This window comes from Procambarus clarkii, chromosome 7 (genome assembly GCF_040958095.1).
Source record: "Procambarus clarkii isolate CNS0578487 chromosome 7, FALCON_Pclarkii_2.0, whole genome shotgun sequence".
NCBI classification, from domain to species: Eukaryota; Metazoa; Arthropoda; class Malacostraca; order Decapoda; family Cambaridae; genus Procambarus; species Procambarus clarkii.
In genome coordinates, this window is record NC_091156.1 from 19,128,509 (window position 1) to 19,145,201 (window position 16,693).

Genomic DNA, 16,693 nt, shown 5'->3' on the forward strand with positions numbered 1-16,693 from the left:
AAACAAAAACCGCAAAACATCACCCCTATACTCTGACCCACTAAACACCTCAAGCACATCTCTAAACCTGTCAACCAACCCCTGCAACCGGACAGAAAACGTGCATCTGCGACTATTTAGCTACAGTGCACACACGCTGCAGATTCACACAACCCAAGCATACACAACCGTTCATTCGTCGCCAACGATAAATGCAGAAACTGAAACAGCAATTCCCGCTGCTGCAGCGTCAAGTGCCTTCCCCCAAAACTACCACACACAACCCCAATCCCAGCACCTGAACAAGGCCTGCGCCTGAACAAGGCCTCACACGACAACATCTCATACACAGCCTTACACGAAAAATGCCAAAACCAGGGCGACGACAGAGGGCCCAAAGAATCTCCACCGCCCAAGAGTACACCAGAGGGGTAGACAAAGTAACCTCCCGACAGTCCCCTCAGGTCAATTTAGTAGCTAAACCGAATAGAGCAGAAAAAGAGCCTCCCCCCCCCCCTGAACTAATCCCCGCCTCAACCAGACCCAAAATAAGGCCTTGGCAAAGACGTCAGGAATACCAACACCACCCTCCTGCACACCCAACACCAACATCGAACCGGATGATACCGACCACACCTTATCTATACACCCAGACTTTCCAACCCCCAGAGCCTTCCAGCGGTCGACATGAAAGCACAGAGCCACAAACCACACTCGCGACAGCACCTTGCAAGTGACAAGCAAGGCCCGCTGGTAGATCGATAACGGACGAACCGATGATAACCCAACTGCAAGCCCAACAGAACGAGAAACGGCACTCCAATTCCACTCCAAGGAGCGATCATATGAAACAAACCAGGTGATCAAGAACCCGAAGAGATGATACCACCGGAAATCACGACCCCCCCACCCCAATTTCCGTGTGAAGCCCTCCGCGAAAACATGAGCGTACCTGCAAAAGTCCGTCCTCGGCAGGTTCAGCACATGAAAATGTGCACAACCCCTGGAGAACCGACACATCCCGAAACATTATGCTCCTGAATCAGTCACATCCACACGCTGCTCCCGAAGCACATCCACTAGGCCCAATTGGACCGCAAGATCATTTAGACCACACGCTTAATGACGGTAAGATAAGGCGCCATCGGGAACCCATCAAGATCCCTCCCCAAAGGCCCTCCAGGGGCCCCACAGGAACCCACCGCAGGGGCGCCGTTCGCAACACTAGGTCCAACCGCCCGCCGCTCCACAAAGGATGACTCCACAGGGACGGTGGACCGAGAAGTCTTCTGAAGTTCTAACAGAGCGTATCTAACCCCCGGCGTATCGAGCCGAGCCCCAGACGCCACCGTCCAGCCGACATCCTCTTCCACCACCGCCGAGGAAATCATGTCATCAGCAACCACCACATCACTGGATCTCCGCGACAGTTGCAGAAGGAAATGGGGAGGGGGGGGGGGGGGGGGAACAGCAGAGGCCACACCACGCGAAACTTTATCCGCTTACTAAGGAGACCCTGGCTGCGAGATCGTTCCCTCGAAATGTGCTTGCGGCGAGGAGCACAACACCCCCCGGGAGCACACCACCAGGATCCGCAGACGGCTGTACCGCAACACTAGCACCAGGAACGCTGCCAGCCGCGAGGACTATCAGCCGGGGAGCTAACGACACTCCCAGCCCTGGGAAGCACACCACCCTCAACAGGAGGCCCAGGCACCACCACGGAAGCATCCGGATGCACCTCAGCAGCCACCGAGCGTCGAAGGCACGAATCAGGGCTTAGCCGCCGCAGCCCCCCCCTCCCCCAGGTCCACGGGGCTATCCGGTAGGGCAGACAAATCAGGGCCAGACGGAGCAACAGGCAACCCCCGCAGGAACCACACCAGGTGCATATACAGAGGACCCACTGGGGAGTCGCCACGCACACGCAAGCGGGGAAAAAATCACTTTAAAAGACAGAAGGGTCCTCTGTACGAGGAGCGCTGCATTCTGCTGCGACGTGGTCCTCCCCATCACCGGAAATAAGTGCGCGTTTGACCCTGATAGAAGACCCGCAGAGCCCACAAATCTAAACCCGGGAAGGAATAGAACCAGGTGATCCGCATAAGCGTACGAGTACCCAGACGGAGCCCCTGCAGCTGCCCCGCACTCAGGCTGTGAACCGATACCGCAGCACCGTACCAAACCGTGTTAACACCAGAGCTCCGCCTCGGGGAAGTTCACCGGCACACCGTGGACACTCATACGTCATGGGGCCCCACGGATCCAAAATAGTCACCGACACAGCGGAATCAGGAAAGGGAACCGTCCTCTCAGCCCAGTGGTTTACAAATCCCAGGTAAACAGGTTACGTGGCAAACCTCACCGTCACACGGGTAAGCGAGAGCTTCAGTCCCAGAAGATCGGCGACACGCACAGTCAAGTCCAGGAGCGCAGCTTCTACTAGGTGAATCCATAGGAGAATGCTCAAGCCGCACAGTATCCACACGGCGTATCCGGCCACCTCCAGCCGCTGCAACGGCCAGCGGGAGCACCACTCCAACAGGCAACCACCACCTCGTTGTTTGACTGTGCAACTGGCAGCTCAAGCCCGATGTCTGCCCCCTCTGGGGTCAGGGGCAGGAATCCAGATTAGAAGACCAAGTGGTGACGAGCAGTGCATCGTTTTATGCCATTGTTGTAATGTTCAGTACAGAGTGTTCTCACTGACCGGACCTGGGGACGAGAGGATAACATTAGGAATGTCAGGTTTAAAATGGTTAATATGGAGAGAGAGAGAGAAGAAAAAAAAAAAAAAAAAAAAAAAAAAAAAAAAGTTGTGTAAATAGTTTAAGCCTTCGTTAGACACGAGCAACCTTCACTACCGCCCACAGGATGGATATAGGGCGCTCAGCTAGTCACACGTACGAGGAGTATGGGGTCCACTACCGCAGTACCAGTAGGAACACACGAGTATGGACGCCAGATGCAGAGGTGCTTTAAGCTGGAGAATTCACTAAATGCTGGATTATTTATACAAGAAAATATCCACCATGGAACGACATCCTAAAGATTAAGACTTCTTGGTTCATTGATTGCATAAAACTTTACTATTACTAGAATGTCATCTATAGCCTGCTGAACTTTAGTAGTCTTATTAAAACACTTTAAATTTAGTTTTGAATGTACAGTTTTAACGTTTTACAAATTAGTTACGCCATTATATACTTAAATTTGTACATTTAGCTTAAATTTGAAGGTTGAAGGCCAGACGATAAGGGCTAGCCTCTTGCATGACATGTGGTGTAGAGGAGCGTCAGAGGCTAGTTTGGGGCCTGCTATAGTGCCACACGCCCCATTATGCGCACTTAAACCCCAACCTTTGATTGGTTAAGGCAAATAAGAAATGGTAATTTTCCCTACACATTTTACTAGATCCAGTATGGGGAACAAGGGGAAGGGAGGTGACGCAGTAAGGGAGGGGGAGGAGGCAACAGGGAGGGCGAAGGGGGGGGGGGGGGAAAGGACGCAACAAGAAGGCAAGGGAGATGGGGGGGGGAGGGAGGGGGGGGGGAAGGACGCAACAAGAAGACAAGGGAGGGGGGGAAATTACCAGGAGAAAGCGCCAAGCCATTACGACTATATAGCAAGGGAGGGGGAGGGGAAGGGGGGGGGGGGCGGGTATCCTCACCATACAGGTAAACTTCAAGAGACGAACCTGGAACTGTATACCAAAAGTGAGGTAAAACACACTGACGTGATTTTGGTCTCATCGGTCCTTTTATAACCAGCAGCCAACCAAACCCGACCGCTGATTGGTTGACAGTCACCCTAAACCTCACCCCATTGGTTAACATTTTGCGAGTCTGAAGTGTCAATTATCAATGGCCAACAGCCACTCCTTCACTTCCCCAGATACGAACGAGTCTCTAATGAACCAATAATGATCTCCAGCTTGAATGTTTGAAGTTGTTAATTTCAAAATCTAATTCACAAACCAAATACAACATTCTGTTGTAAATGTTGCAACAGAACAACAGGTACAACAGAGCAACATTTGCAATATAATCGGCAGTGAAGTAGTAGTCGTCCGTCAGTCAAGAACTGTTAATGGCCTCTCGACAGCTACAATATACAATAACACACTAAGAAACCCAACAACCCAAAGTTCCCGACACAAGACTTTTATTTATTTATTTATTTATATACAAGAAGGTACATTGGGTTCATGAGAGTACATATCATTGATGATTTTACATTCTTGTGAAGCCACTAGCACGCATAGCGTTTCCGGAAGATCCTTAATCTAACAGAAAAATTTAAGTAGGTAATTTGTGGCAAAATTTTAAAATGTTAACAGGTACACTGTAAGGAAATGTGAACATAATTTGAGGATTATTTCTAGGTACATTGTAGTAAAATTTGTATTCAACATAGTAACCATGATATAAGATGGCAGTGAATACAGCGGTGAAGTTGTATGGCTTAGGCATATATATAAATATATATATATATATATATATATATATATATATATATATATATATATATATATATATATATATATTGTGACGATAATCTCCTTCAAGAGATTGAGCCTGCTCTTCCCTCCACAAATACGTCGCAACAAATATATATAACTACTATGGAAGAAATGTCCACCAACGACAACAACACCAGCAAGGTTTGCCAGCGAGCAAAACGTATGCAGCCAGAGACACCTGTTCAAAGGTGTTCAAATATATATATATATATATATATATATATATATATATATATATATATATATATATATATATATATATGTCGTACCTAGTAGCCAGAACGAACTTCTCAGCCTACTATGCAAGGCCCGATTTGCCTAATAAGCCAAGTTTTCATGAATTAATTGTTTTTCGACTACCTAACCTAACCTAACTTTTTCGGCTACCTAACCTAACCTATAAAGATAGGTTAGGTTAGGTAGGGTTGGTTAGGTTCGGTCATATATCTACGTTAATTTTAACTCCAATAAAATTTTTTTTACCTCATACATAATGAAATGGCTAACTTTATCATTTCATAAGAAAAAAATTAGAAAAAATATATTAATTCAGGAAAACTTGGCTTATTAGGCAAATCGGGCCTTGCATAGTAGGCTGAGAAGTGCGTTCTGGCTACTAGGTACGACATATATATATATATACTGGGGGCGTGGGTAGCACAGGATACAGTGCGAGTTTGAAACACAAGGTAGGAAACTATGTTGATGAAATTACGTACTTTTTGGTTTTACTTTTGAATAAAGTAAAACGAAGTTTTACTTTTGAATACGCTGGACAGCTTTTCAATTCGTTAGGGAGTGAGTTCCATAGACCAGGTCCCTTTACATACTTGCATAGAGTGTTTACATAGATTTAATTTAACTCTGGGGACATTAGAGATATTTATTTCTGGTGTGGTGATTATGGATTCTATTACACCTATCAAGGAAGAGTTTTGCACCTAGGAACAAAGTTTTGTATATGTGAGGCCAGGATTGGTATTACAGTTCAGAGTTTTATATATGTATATATATAGAGTACACTTGAGAGGATGTGCAGTGAATTAATAACATATTCAAGGATTTAAATAAGGTGCTGTCTGGGGCCAGAGTTTGTTGTTGTTCTAATAGCAGATTTGTGTTGGGTAATTAGATGACGTAGAGGATTTTGGGGTAGTAGAACCCCTTATAACTGTCTTATCGTAACCTCCGTCTCAGACGAGTGTTCCCATGCTTAGCTTGGTACATTATGACTTCTTGTTGTGTTTTGGCCTACCTCAGTGGTTAGCTGAGGTGAGGTCCTGGCTGGTCTGTGTGTCTGCTGGCTGGGGTTCGGCGTCTTCCTGGGTAGCCAGGTTCTGGTTCCTGCCAGGCTGTTGGTAGTCCCTGTTGGCTCCATCCCGGGTACAGCTTTGTGTGAGCTTCCTTTTTGGGCTGTCAGTTGGCTCCACCTTCGTCCTCTGGCCTTGCATCTGGCTGCTGCTTCGCCATCTGTGGGTGGGTGGTTGACACCAGTGCCCTCGGTAGTTGGGTTAGGCACTTGTGCCCGTGCCTGCACCTTGCCCTTCTCTGAGTTTCGCTAGGCTTCGCTGATGCCACACTCATTCGGGGCGAGCTCTGTTGGCCTCTCATTGGCTGCTGCTTTATTGACTTTTTCTTCAAGCTTTTGGAATTCTTCCCTGGTGCCTTCCTGTGCGACATGGGTTAGTGGCCATGAGGCCAGCACTGCGGGGGGTGGAGCCCTGGCGCTGTGTTCCAACTCCTTCAGGGTTCCCCGAGGGTTCTCTTTCTCTGGGGGGATGGAGCTTTCACTGCTATCTTCTTCTTTGAGGCTGAGCACTGCATCTGGTATCTGCTGGGCTCTCAGGATATGGCTGTCCATGCCATTTGTTTTCAAATGGGGTCGCCTGTCTTTGCGGGTGGTTTGCCAGTGTCCTTCCCATTCCCGGGGGTTGCCCTTTTGGGCCTCCTCCTCCTCCCTATGGTTTTGGTCCTTCCCATTTACTTAGCTCTTGTTCCCACTATTAGGCTCTTGTGTGGGTGCTTTTGGCTGGTCTCTTTAAGGGAGCAGTTCTTTTGCCTTTCACCTCTTCCCCCCCCCCTCCCCCATGTGCCGGCGTTGCCTGCTGTTCCTTGACAAGTTGGGATCTGCTTCGGGAGTGTTCCCGGCTCCTTGGTGGCCATTTCGGCAACCTGTTCTTGGACCAAGTCCATTCTATCCAGGGGTCGACCCCAAAGATGCATTCATCAATTTTAACATTCTGTTCATTGAAAATAGAACTTTTCTCAAATATAAATTAATATTATATATTAACATATGGTACATAATTAGGCACTGGTTAGGTTAGGTGTATAGGTTCTGTTGGCGATTACTGTTAGTATGTAGGTGAAGCATTTACAGCGTTGTATTTCGAGCAAAAGTCATCTGCGAACAGCCCGTCCTTCAAACAAAGACGCAAAGTCCATTCCATGCACCCGCCAAACCCGCTGTTTATGAATTAAAAACGGTTTACACACGACTCAACTGATGACGTCCGAACACTTCCGGAACAAGTGCTTCCCTGCTAAACAGGAGAGTTGAAGATTCAATGTCTCTACCATTACGTTGTCACCTGCCATTACAGTTCACACTCCTGTCCCTTAGATCTAGACGAAAATACTTAAGATTGCTGGAAATTTTGTTCCTGACATATCTCTTGTCCTTCGTCTCCGTGGTTGTGTCGTGGTGGATCTGGTGTTGGTCGTGAATGAACTGATTTCTGTGTAGTGTAGTGTAGTGAACCGAGTTTCCACTTTTCAGCCGTTAACTCTGGTACTCACCACCTTCCTACGTTCCTTACTCGTAAGCCACTTCTTGAGGTTGCCCTTGGTCTTTCACACATACCTCTAGCTCCCCTATAATCTCATCTCATCTCTCTATTGATACTTCATTCTGCCCTGTTCCTCTGGGGTTCTATGGCAGCAGGCTCGGATGGCAATCATTAGGAGATGCTTCGCCATCTTCCTTCGCCTTGTGTAATTTTCTTATATTGTCATCCTCGGTGATACTAAGCAGCTTTGGAATATCCAAGGACTGATGGTGCTGCACAGTCTTCCCCAGCTTGGTGCCTTCTTTTGATAATTACTTATACAAGTTTGTTTTATAAATAATGTGGTACTCGATCCTTGATATTTAGGTCTTTATTATGTCATGCTGAGCTCATTGTGACATCTTGAAGCACATTGACATTGCAAGTTCCCCCAAAGACATGTCTGGTTATGGGCACGAACATTGTGCTGTTTCAGTGGTAGGAGAGCAATAGAACACTAATGTAAGTATAATTCATTCATTTACATTTTATACATATACATCTTTCACTAGGAAGATCTAAACTAAATGGAAATACACCTACATGAAGAACATGCTTAACTTAGCATTTAATTGTTGTCTATAGAGGATCAATCGAGATATAATAATATAGTACAGTATTACTTTATCTGAAAGTTGAAGTATATTTTCACAAGTGCTAAAGCTTGTTAATGTACACACTGTAGTGAAGAATAAAGGAGTTTATAGTACTGTAGTTACACAAGCACTTCCATGTTTTGTGTTGTAATTTATAGCTTGATATGTTGACTTGTTAAAATTATGAATTAACAAGATTTAGCTGCTATTTACATAGCAGGTACATATAACATACGATAACATTGTATAACAGTACATGAAGTTTTTAATGTGGTATCAGAGTACACAAGAGACGTTTATCCACTTATGTGACTGTAGCGAGTAGATTATCCCAATAATATACTCGCTCCAAATGCATTGTTAATATTCCTGTCAACCTTTGGAGATGAATGAGGTGAGGCGTTGCTCGGGCAACACGGTGAGGTGTTGCCCGAGCATATAAGCAGCAGAATAGCAAACATTAACTAGTCTACTTTCAAGTGTGGTCTAGAGCAGATACTTGCGAGATACTGTACCGACGCTCAGTGCGCTCAACTCACACCAAAGTATCACCTGTGTACTTCTGTATATTCGACCAAATATATATATAGTATCTTAGTGTCTGTGTTTATTTGTCTCCATACTTTACGTAACAATAGAACCGTTACATGACAAAGCCTTATGAAATGTTAGTTGCCTGTACTCAGATGTCAAGAGCAAGATATACAACTATATACAAACTCTCTCCACGAATCTGATAGTATATAACGTGAAGCTCAGCTTCAACCCGTTCTCGCACTTTCGCATAGTCAATATTGACTTATTTAATAAGTGCATATGTGACATACTAATTTATTGTGAATATTTTAGTTTACCTTGAAAAGCTTCATAGAAAACACCGACCTTACCTAACCTCCTTAGTATGTTAAGATAAGCATCTTATTGCTTTGTAATTACAATTATTACTTAACCTATTATAGGTATAGGTATACCTATTATAGGTATAGGTATACCTATTATAGGTATAGGTTAAGTAATAATTGTAATTACGAAGCAATAAGATGCTTATCTTAACATACTAAGGTGGTTAGGTAAGGTCGGTGTTTTCTATGAAGCTTTTCAAGGTAAACTAAAATATTCACAATAAATTAGTATGTCACATATGCACTTATTAAATAAGTCAATATTGACTAAGAAAGTGCGAGAACGGGTTGCAGTCGTCAGATGTAATGAAAATGGGACCGTAATAGCTGTCATTACGACTATATCAACAGGAGTTCAGTTTTCGTTCTCAACATACTGTATATGAATTTGTAAATTGAGTTAATAATGTATAGATGACTTACAAAATTGGCTAACTATGGATATACTGTACAGTAGAGATAATGGATACACAAAAGGATTATATTGTACTGTATGTTCCTAGTTTGTCTATTTTTTTTTTAAGGATTAGGAAGCCATCCAGTTTTCAGTGATTTACACTACACAAGATTTAGGAACCCCATTAAAACATGATTCACATAGGCTATACAACTCTTGCACATGTAAACAATATGAGGAACACATATATATATATCTTGATGTACTGTAAACAGGAATGTGATGGCTGTATGAGGAATATTAGCCATCAGAGACCCCCGTACTTACGTCAGCTAGACCTAGAAGACACAGACAATCTTCACGTGACAAAAGACTGCGCGGGAAAGTTCACTCCCACATATACATCAGACTATCAGCTACCACCAGCTCCTCGCGGGCTACCCTAACACCCTAGGGTAGCCTAGGGTAGCTACCCTAACACCCTAGGGTAGCCTAGGATAGCTACCCTAACACCCTAGGGTAGCCTAGGATAGCTACCCTAACACCCTAGGGTAGCTACCCTAACTTGTGATGTGCCCAACCCGTCAAATATCTCATTTCTAAAACTCTATGAAACTAATACAGAATTAGTTATACAAACCTAGATTGCTTTGAGGTTCTAGCAGTGTCCCTATGCCTTAAGCTCAACCAAGTACAGTAGTGGCAACAAGTTTAAGATTTATTTGTAAATTATATCATTGTAATTCTAAAATTTTACCAGCAAATTCAAAGAAATGTCATAGTTCCTTTGCTCATGTATGATCTTACGAGACAGCAATCTTATATCTAACACCTGACAGAGCTGCACCTGTATGCCTGACATAATGCACCTGTAGTTAAAAATGGTGCATTATACACCTTTTTGTGTCAAAATGCCTCTTGTTGAATGCAAATCCTATACCGTAAAATGTATGGTAATCAAAGAGCTTGCTTTAAAGTAAGTCCACATATGCGTAGTACTGATGTTCAAGTGAACTTTCAGAAAAATACTCTTACTACATACTTAAAGCCTGATATCGGTACAGGTAAAGATGATATGGGATAACATCCCCACTCTAGGAGGATATCACAATCTTAACTCTTTCCATTGACCAATAGTTTATAATACCATAATGTACCAAAATAATGTAAGGCAACTTACAATTGATTTGAATTTTAAATTATATATATATATATATATATATATATATATATATATATATATATATATATATATATATATATATATATATATATATAAAATTACTGTATAAGCTCAAGGTTTAGAGAACCCGTATAAGGATGGGATATGCATGTTACCTTGACCATCGTGGGGCCGAGTCAAAGACTACAAAATAATGACTGAAATACTCTGATCTAATGTACTTTATAATCTATCAACTCATCACAGATACATATACATCCAATGGTGGTTCAGGGTAATTATCATCACTGTTCCATTTTGGTCATATGATTACATTTTTAGCATGAAACTCATACTGTGGTCACTATTTAACATTGTTATATTTTAGTTCAAGCTACATATAATATACCATATATCCAAGTGCTATGGACTGGAAGGAGGAAATACTAAACAAAGGCTCATTCATGTCTACACCAAATTAAAAACAAATTAAAATGGGCATACATTAATTATAGAAAGTTTTGGAGAGAAGGTGACTTAATTTAAACATGTTATGTAGAGGCATTTTGGACAAAAATGGAATGATCTAACATGTTTACAAGTTCTAGAATATAAATAAAAGGTTGTAACATAATAATAATAAATAATAATGAAAGCTGATCACCTCAGCAAGAGGCATAAGAGGGAATACAGACAAACATATATCAGAATTGTAGTTCCTTGTGCATTGGCTGCTTGTGTAGTACAACTTTCACTCACGAGTACAACTTTCACTCACGAGTACAACTTTCACTCACGAGTACAACTTTCACTCACGAGTACAACTTTCACTCACGAGTACAACTTTCACTCACGAGTACAACTTTCACTCACGAGTACAACTTTCACTCACGAGTACAACTTTCACTCACGCCGTGACACAATGTCAGAGTGCATTACACAAGACTTTACATCACGCTTTCCTAGATATGGGATTTTTTTTTTTTACTAGTGTCTAGCATAAATCTGTACGGAATTATATAATGGGTTTAGTACCCAACAAGTAAGGATTGGCAGCTATGTAAAGCCGATATAGCACGATGCTGGTTATCTTGAGATGATTTCGGGGCTTTAGTCCCCCCGCGGCCCAGTCCTCGACCAGGCCTCCACCCCCAGGAAGCAGCCCGTGACAGCTGACTAACACCCAGGTACCTATTTTACTGCTAGGTAACAGGGGCATAGGGTGAAAGAAACTCTGCCCATTGTTTCTCGCCGGCGCCGGCTGAGTGTCAATATCTACATCATCATGGCATGATTAGTTCTTATTGGTTCTAATTTGAGTTGTCTCGCTATCCTAATTTTGTGGTATATATATTTTGTCTATATGACTTACTGCTCCAATGTTAAACCTCACTTTATCTTTACAATACATCGCCTTTCACAGTGTTAGCTAAATGTCACTTCGCCCCAAAATGTACGTGACTTTTTTTTTTTTTTTTTTTTTGAGATACATACAAGAGTTGTTACATTCTTGTACAGCCACTAGTACGCGTAGCGTTTCGGGCAGGTCCCTGGAATACGATCCCCTGCCGCGAAGAATCGTTGTTACATCCAAGTACACATTTTACTGTTGCGTTAAACAGAGGCTACAGTTAAGGAATTGCGCCCAGTAAATCCTCCCCGGCCAGGATACGAACCCATGACAAAGCGCTCGCGGAACGCCAGGCGAGTGTCTTACCACTACACCACGGAGACTTATATTGTTGTACATGGGTTCTCTCTCGCCAATACTGAAATGATTGGTATAAGTTGTTCAGAATCAAGTTTCTGATTTTGATAGAATAACACCATAGGATGTAGATATATTATGTAATTAGTGGACTTTTTGTGAATAACCATATATGAATAAGGTTTTCGATTTGATTTGACTTGGCCAGTACTTGGTACAGAAGATTACATATTGGAGTACATATGAACTACATATGAACTACATATTGGCTCGACGGTACTGAAGCAGGAATCGTATTTCAGCCATATTCAGACGTCACTTTACTAACACTATTTACTAGCCAGATTGTTAATTATTTATTTATTGCCTTTTTAAACCAATTTCAATATTAAGAAGAATACATTACTGTGATTTCAGTAAAATACAACGTACATACATCTTGTATACAACTTTTATTGTGTACCTCTGAATCTATTTGTATCTTTATTGAAGTTCACATCGATAGCTTCCCTGCGCAGCTGTCGTTACTGTATTGTATAATATATTGTATTGTATAATATATTGTATTGTATAATATATTGTATTGTATAATATATTGTATTGTATAATATAAAGTATTCAGTATTAGAAAATTTTCTATGAGTAGATATATTATTTGTGTAGCATCAATGTGATTTGGCCTGTGCAGCTGGCACTGTGCAATACTGTATCCTGTGACACTGTAACTGGCACTGTGCTATAGTGCAATGCTATGTTCTGTGCAGCAGCAGTAGCTGGCACTGTGCTGTGGTGCTATGCTGTGTCCTGTGCAGCAGAAGCTGGCACTGTGCTGTGGTGCAATGCTTTGTTCTGAGCAGCAGTAGCTGGCACTGTGCTGTGGTGCTATGCTGTGTCCTGTGCAGCAGAAACTGGCACTGTGCTGTGGTGCAATGCTTTGTTCTGTGCAGCAGTAGCTGGCACTGTGCTGTGGTGCTATGCTGTGTCCTGTGCAACTGTAGCAGGCACTGTTCTATACTGCATCCTGTGCAACTGTAAATGTAACTGTGCAGTAGTGCTATTGTGTCCTGTGCAACTGGTAGCCGACACTGTGCTATAGTGCTATAATAGTTGGCAATGTGCTATTGTGCTATGCTGTGACCTGTGCTACTATAGTTGGCACTGTGCTATACTATATACTGTGTCATGTGCAACTGAAATAGATACATTACTGTGCAATTGTGCAATACATTGGTACAGAGTGGAGTGTATTTTTACTATGCTGTTCGACTGTATTGTGCAGGTAAACAGCCAACAATTCCTATAGTTCAGTGTGCTGCACTGTGCAGTAGTGCTGCACACTTATACTGTTGCACTGTGCAATGTTCTGTAGTGATGCACACTTTTGTTCATATATATTGAGCAACATACTGATATGGGAATTTCTGTCTTGACTGTGCACCATGTTGTAGTGTTGTATTGTGCATTATGTTGTGCATTGTGCTCAGTAATTAATGTATTTTCCTGTATCATGTTGTATGCTGCATATCCCCAAGTGTTGGGATGTGTCCCCTCACAGTGGGCTGTGTTGGGATGTGTCCCCTCACAGTGGACTGTGTTGGGATGTGTCCCCTCACAGTGGGCTGTGTTGGGATGTGTCCCCTCACAGTGGGCTGTGTTGGGATGTGTCCCCTCACAGTGGGCTGTGTTGGGATGTGTCCCCTCACAGTGGGCTGTGTTGGGATGTGTCCCCTCACAGTGGACTGTGTTGGGATGTGTCCCCTCACAGTGGACTGTGTTGGGATGTGTCCCCTCACAGTGGACTGTGTTGGGATGTGTCCCCTCACAGTGGGCTGTGTCCCCTCACAGTGGGCTGTGTTGGGATGTGTCCCCTCACAGTGGGCTGTGTTGGGATGTGTCCCCTCACAGTGGGCTGTGTTGGGATGTGTCCCCTCACAGTGGGCTGTGTTGGGATGTGTCCCCTCACAGTGGGCTGTGTTGGGATGTGTCCCCTCACAGTGGGCTGTGTTGGGATGTGTTCCCTCACAGTGGGCTGTGTTGGGATGTGTCCCCTCACAGTGGACTGTGTTGGGATGTGTCCCCTCACAGTGGACTGTGTTGGGATGTGTTCCCTCACAGTGGACTGTGTTGGGATGTGTCCCCTCACAGTGGGCTGTGTTGGGATGTGTTCCCTCACAGTGGGCTGTGTTGGGATGTGTCCCCTCACAGTGGGCTGTGTTCCCTCACAGTGGGCTGTGTTCCCTCACAGTGGACTGTGTTGGGATGTGTCCCCTCACAGTGGACTGTGTTGGGATGTGTTCCCTCACAGTGGACTGTGTTGGGATGTGTTCCCTCACAGTGGACTGTGTTGGGATGTGTTCCCTCACAGTGGGCTGTGTTGGGATGTGTTCCTTCACAGTGGACTGTGTTGGGATGTGTTCCCTCACAGTGGGCTGTGTTGGGATGTGTCCCCTCACAGTGGACTGTGTTGGGATGTGTCCCCTCACAGTGGACTGTGTTGGGATGTGTCCCCTCACAGTGGACTGTGTTGGGATGTGTCCCCTAACAGTGGACTGTGTTGGGATGTGTTCCCTCACAGTGGACTGTGTTGGGATGTGTTCCCCCACAGTGGACTGTGTTGGGATGTGTTCCCTCACAGTGGACTGTGTTGGGATGTGTCCCCTCACAGTGGACTGTGTTGGGATGTGTCCCCTCACAGTGGACTGTGTTGGGATGTGTCCCCTCACAGTGGACTGTGTTGGGATGTGTCCCCTCACAGTGGGCTGTTTTGGGATGTGTCCCCTCACAGTGGGCTGTTTTGGGATGTGTCCCCTCACAGTGGGCTGTTTGGGGATGTGTCCCCTCACAGTGGGCTGTGTTGGGGATGTGTCCCCTCACAGTGGGCTGTTTTGGGATGTGTCCCCTCACAGTGGGCTGTGTTGGGATGTGTCCCCTCACAGTGGACTGTGTTGGGATGTGTCCCCTCACAGTGGACTGTGTTGGGATGTGTCCCGGTGCTCAGTGGTGACGCGAGAGTCGCGGTGCTCAGTGCTGACGCTAGAGTCGCGGTGCTCAGTGCTGACGCGAGAGTCGCGGTGCTCAGTGCTGACGCCAGAGTCGCGGTGCTCAGTGCTGACGCCAGAGTCGCGGTGCTCAGTGCTGACGCCAGAGTCGCGGTGCTCAGTGCTGACGCCAGAGTCGCGGTGCTCAGTGCTGACGCCAGAGTCGCGGTGCTCAGTGCTGACGCCAGAGTCGCGGTGCTCAGTGCTGACGCCAGAGTCGCGGTGCTCAGTGCTGACGCCAGAGTCGCGGTGCTCAGTGCTGACGCCAGAGTCGCGGTGCTCAGTGCTGACGCCAGAGTCGCGGTGCTCAGTGCTGACGCCAGAGTCGCGGTGCTCAGTGCTGACGCCAGAGTCGCGGTGCTCAGTGCTGACGCCAGAGTCGCGGTGCTCAGTGCTGACGCCAGAGTCGCGGTGCTCAGTGCTGACGCCAGAGTCGCGGTGCTCAGTGCTGACGCCAGAGTCGCGGTGCTCAGTGCTGACGCCAGAGTCGCGGTGCTCAGTGCTGACGCCAGAGTCGCGGTGCTCAGTGCTGACGCCAGAGTCGCGGTGCTCAGTGCTGACGCCAGAGTCGCGGTGCTCAGTGCTGACGCCAGAGTCGCGGTGCTCAGTGCTGACGCCAGAGTCGCGGTGCTCAGTGCTGACGCCAGAGTCGCGGTGCTCAGTGCTGACGCCAGAGTCGCGGTGCTCAGTGCTGACGCCAGAGTCGCGGTGCTCAGTGCTGACGCCAGAGTCGCGGTGCTCAGTGCTGACGCCAGAGTCGCGGTGCTCAGTGCTGACGCCAGAGTCGCGGTGCTCAGTGCTGACGCCAGAGTCGCGGTGCTCAGTGCTGACGCCAGAGTCGCGGTGCTCAGTGCTGACGCCAGAGTCGCGGTGCTCAGTGCTGACGCCAGAGTCGCGGTGCTCAGTGCTGACGCCAGAGTCGCGGTGCTCAGTGCTGACGCCAGAGTCGCGGTGCTCAGTGCTGACGCCAGAGTCGCGGTGCTCAGTGCTGACGCCAGAGTCGCGGTGCTCAGTGCTGACGCCAGAGTCGCGGTGCTCAGTGCTGACGCCAGAGTCGCGGTGCTCAGTGCTGACGCCAGAGTCGCGGTGCTCAGTGCTGACGCCAGAGTCGCGGTGCTCAGTGCTGACGCCAGAGTCGCGGTGCTCAGTGCTGACGTCAGAGTCGCGGTGCTCAGTGCTGACGCCAGAGTCGCGGTGCTCAGTGCTGACGCCAGAGTCGCGGTGCTCAGTGCTGACGCCAGAGTCGCGGTGCTCAGTGCTGACGCCAGAGTCGCGGTGCTCAGTGCTGACGCCAGAGTCGCGGTGCTCAGTGCTGACGTCAGAGTCGCGGTGCTCAGTGCTGACGCCAGAGTCGCGGTGCTGAGTGCTGACGCCAGAGTCGCGGTGCTCAGTGCTGACGCCAGAGTCCCAGTGCTCAGTGCTGACGGGAGAATCGCGGTGCTCAGTGCTGACGCGCGAGTCTCAGTGCTCAGTGCTGACGTGAGTGTCCCAGTGCTCAGTGCTGACGTGAGTGTCCCAGTGCTCAGTGCTGACGTGAGTGTCCCAGTGCTCAGTGCTGACG

The 16,693-nt window shown here is 46.3% G+C and overlaps 1 protein-coding gene across 1 annotated transcript in view; it reads right to left on the reverse strand.

The window, feature by feature from the left end:
• Nucleotides 1–7,433: 7,433 nt before the first annotated feature.
• Nucleotides 7,434–16,693, reverse strand: part of LOC123761504 (dentin sialophosphoprotein-like) — a 10,566-nt gene continuing 1,306 nt past the window's right edge. Inside the window, exons 2-4 of the mRNA XM_069314932.1 lie at nt 15,059–16,579; nt 10,032–10,093; nt 7,434–7,591 (exon numbers count right to left, since the gene is read on the reverse strand). Coding sequence (XP_069171033.1) covers nt 7,434–7,591; nt 10,032–10,093; nt 15,059–16,579 — 1,741 coding nt within the window. The remainder of the gene's footprint in view (nt 7,592–10,031; nt 10,094–15,058; nt 16,580–16,693) is intronic.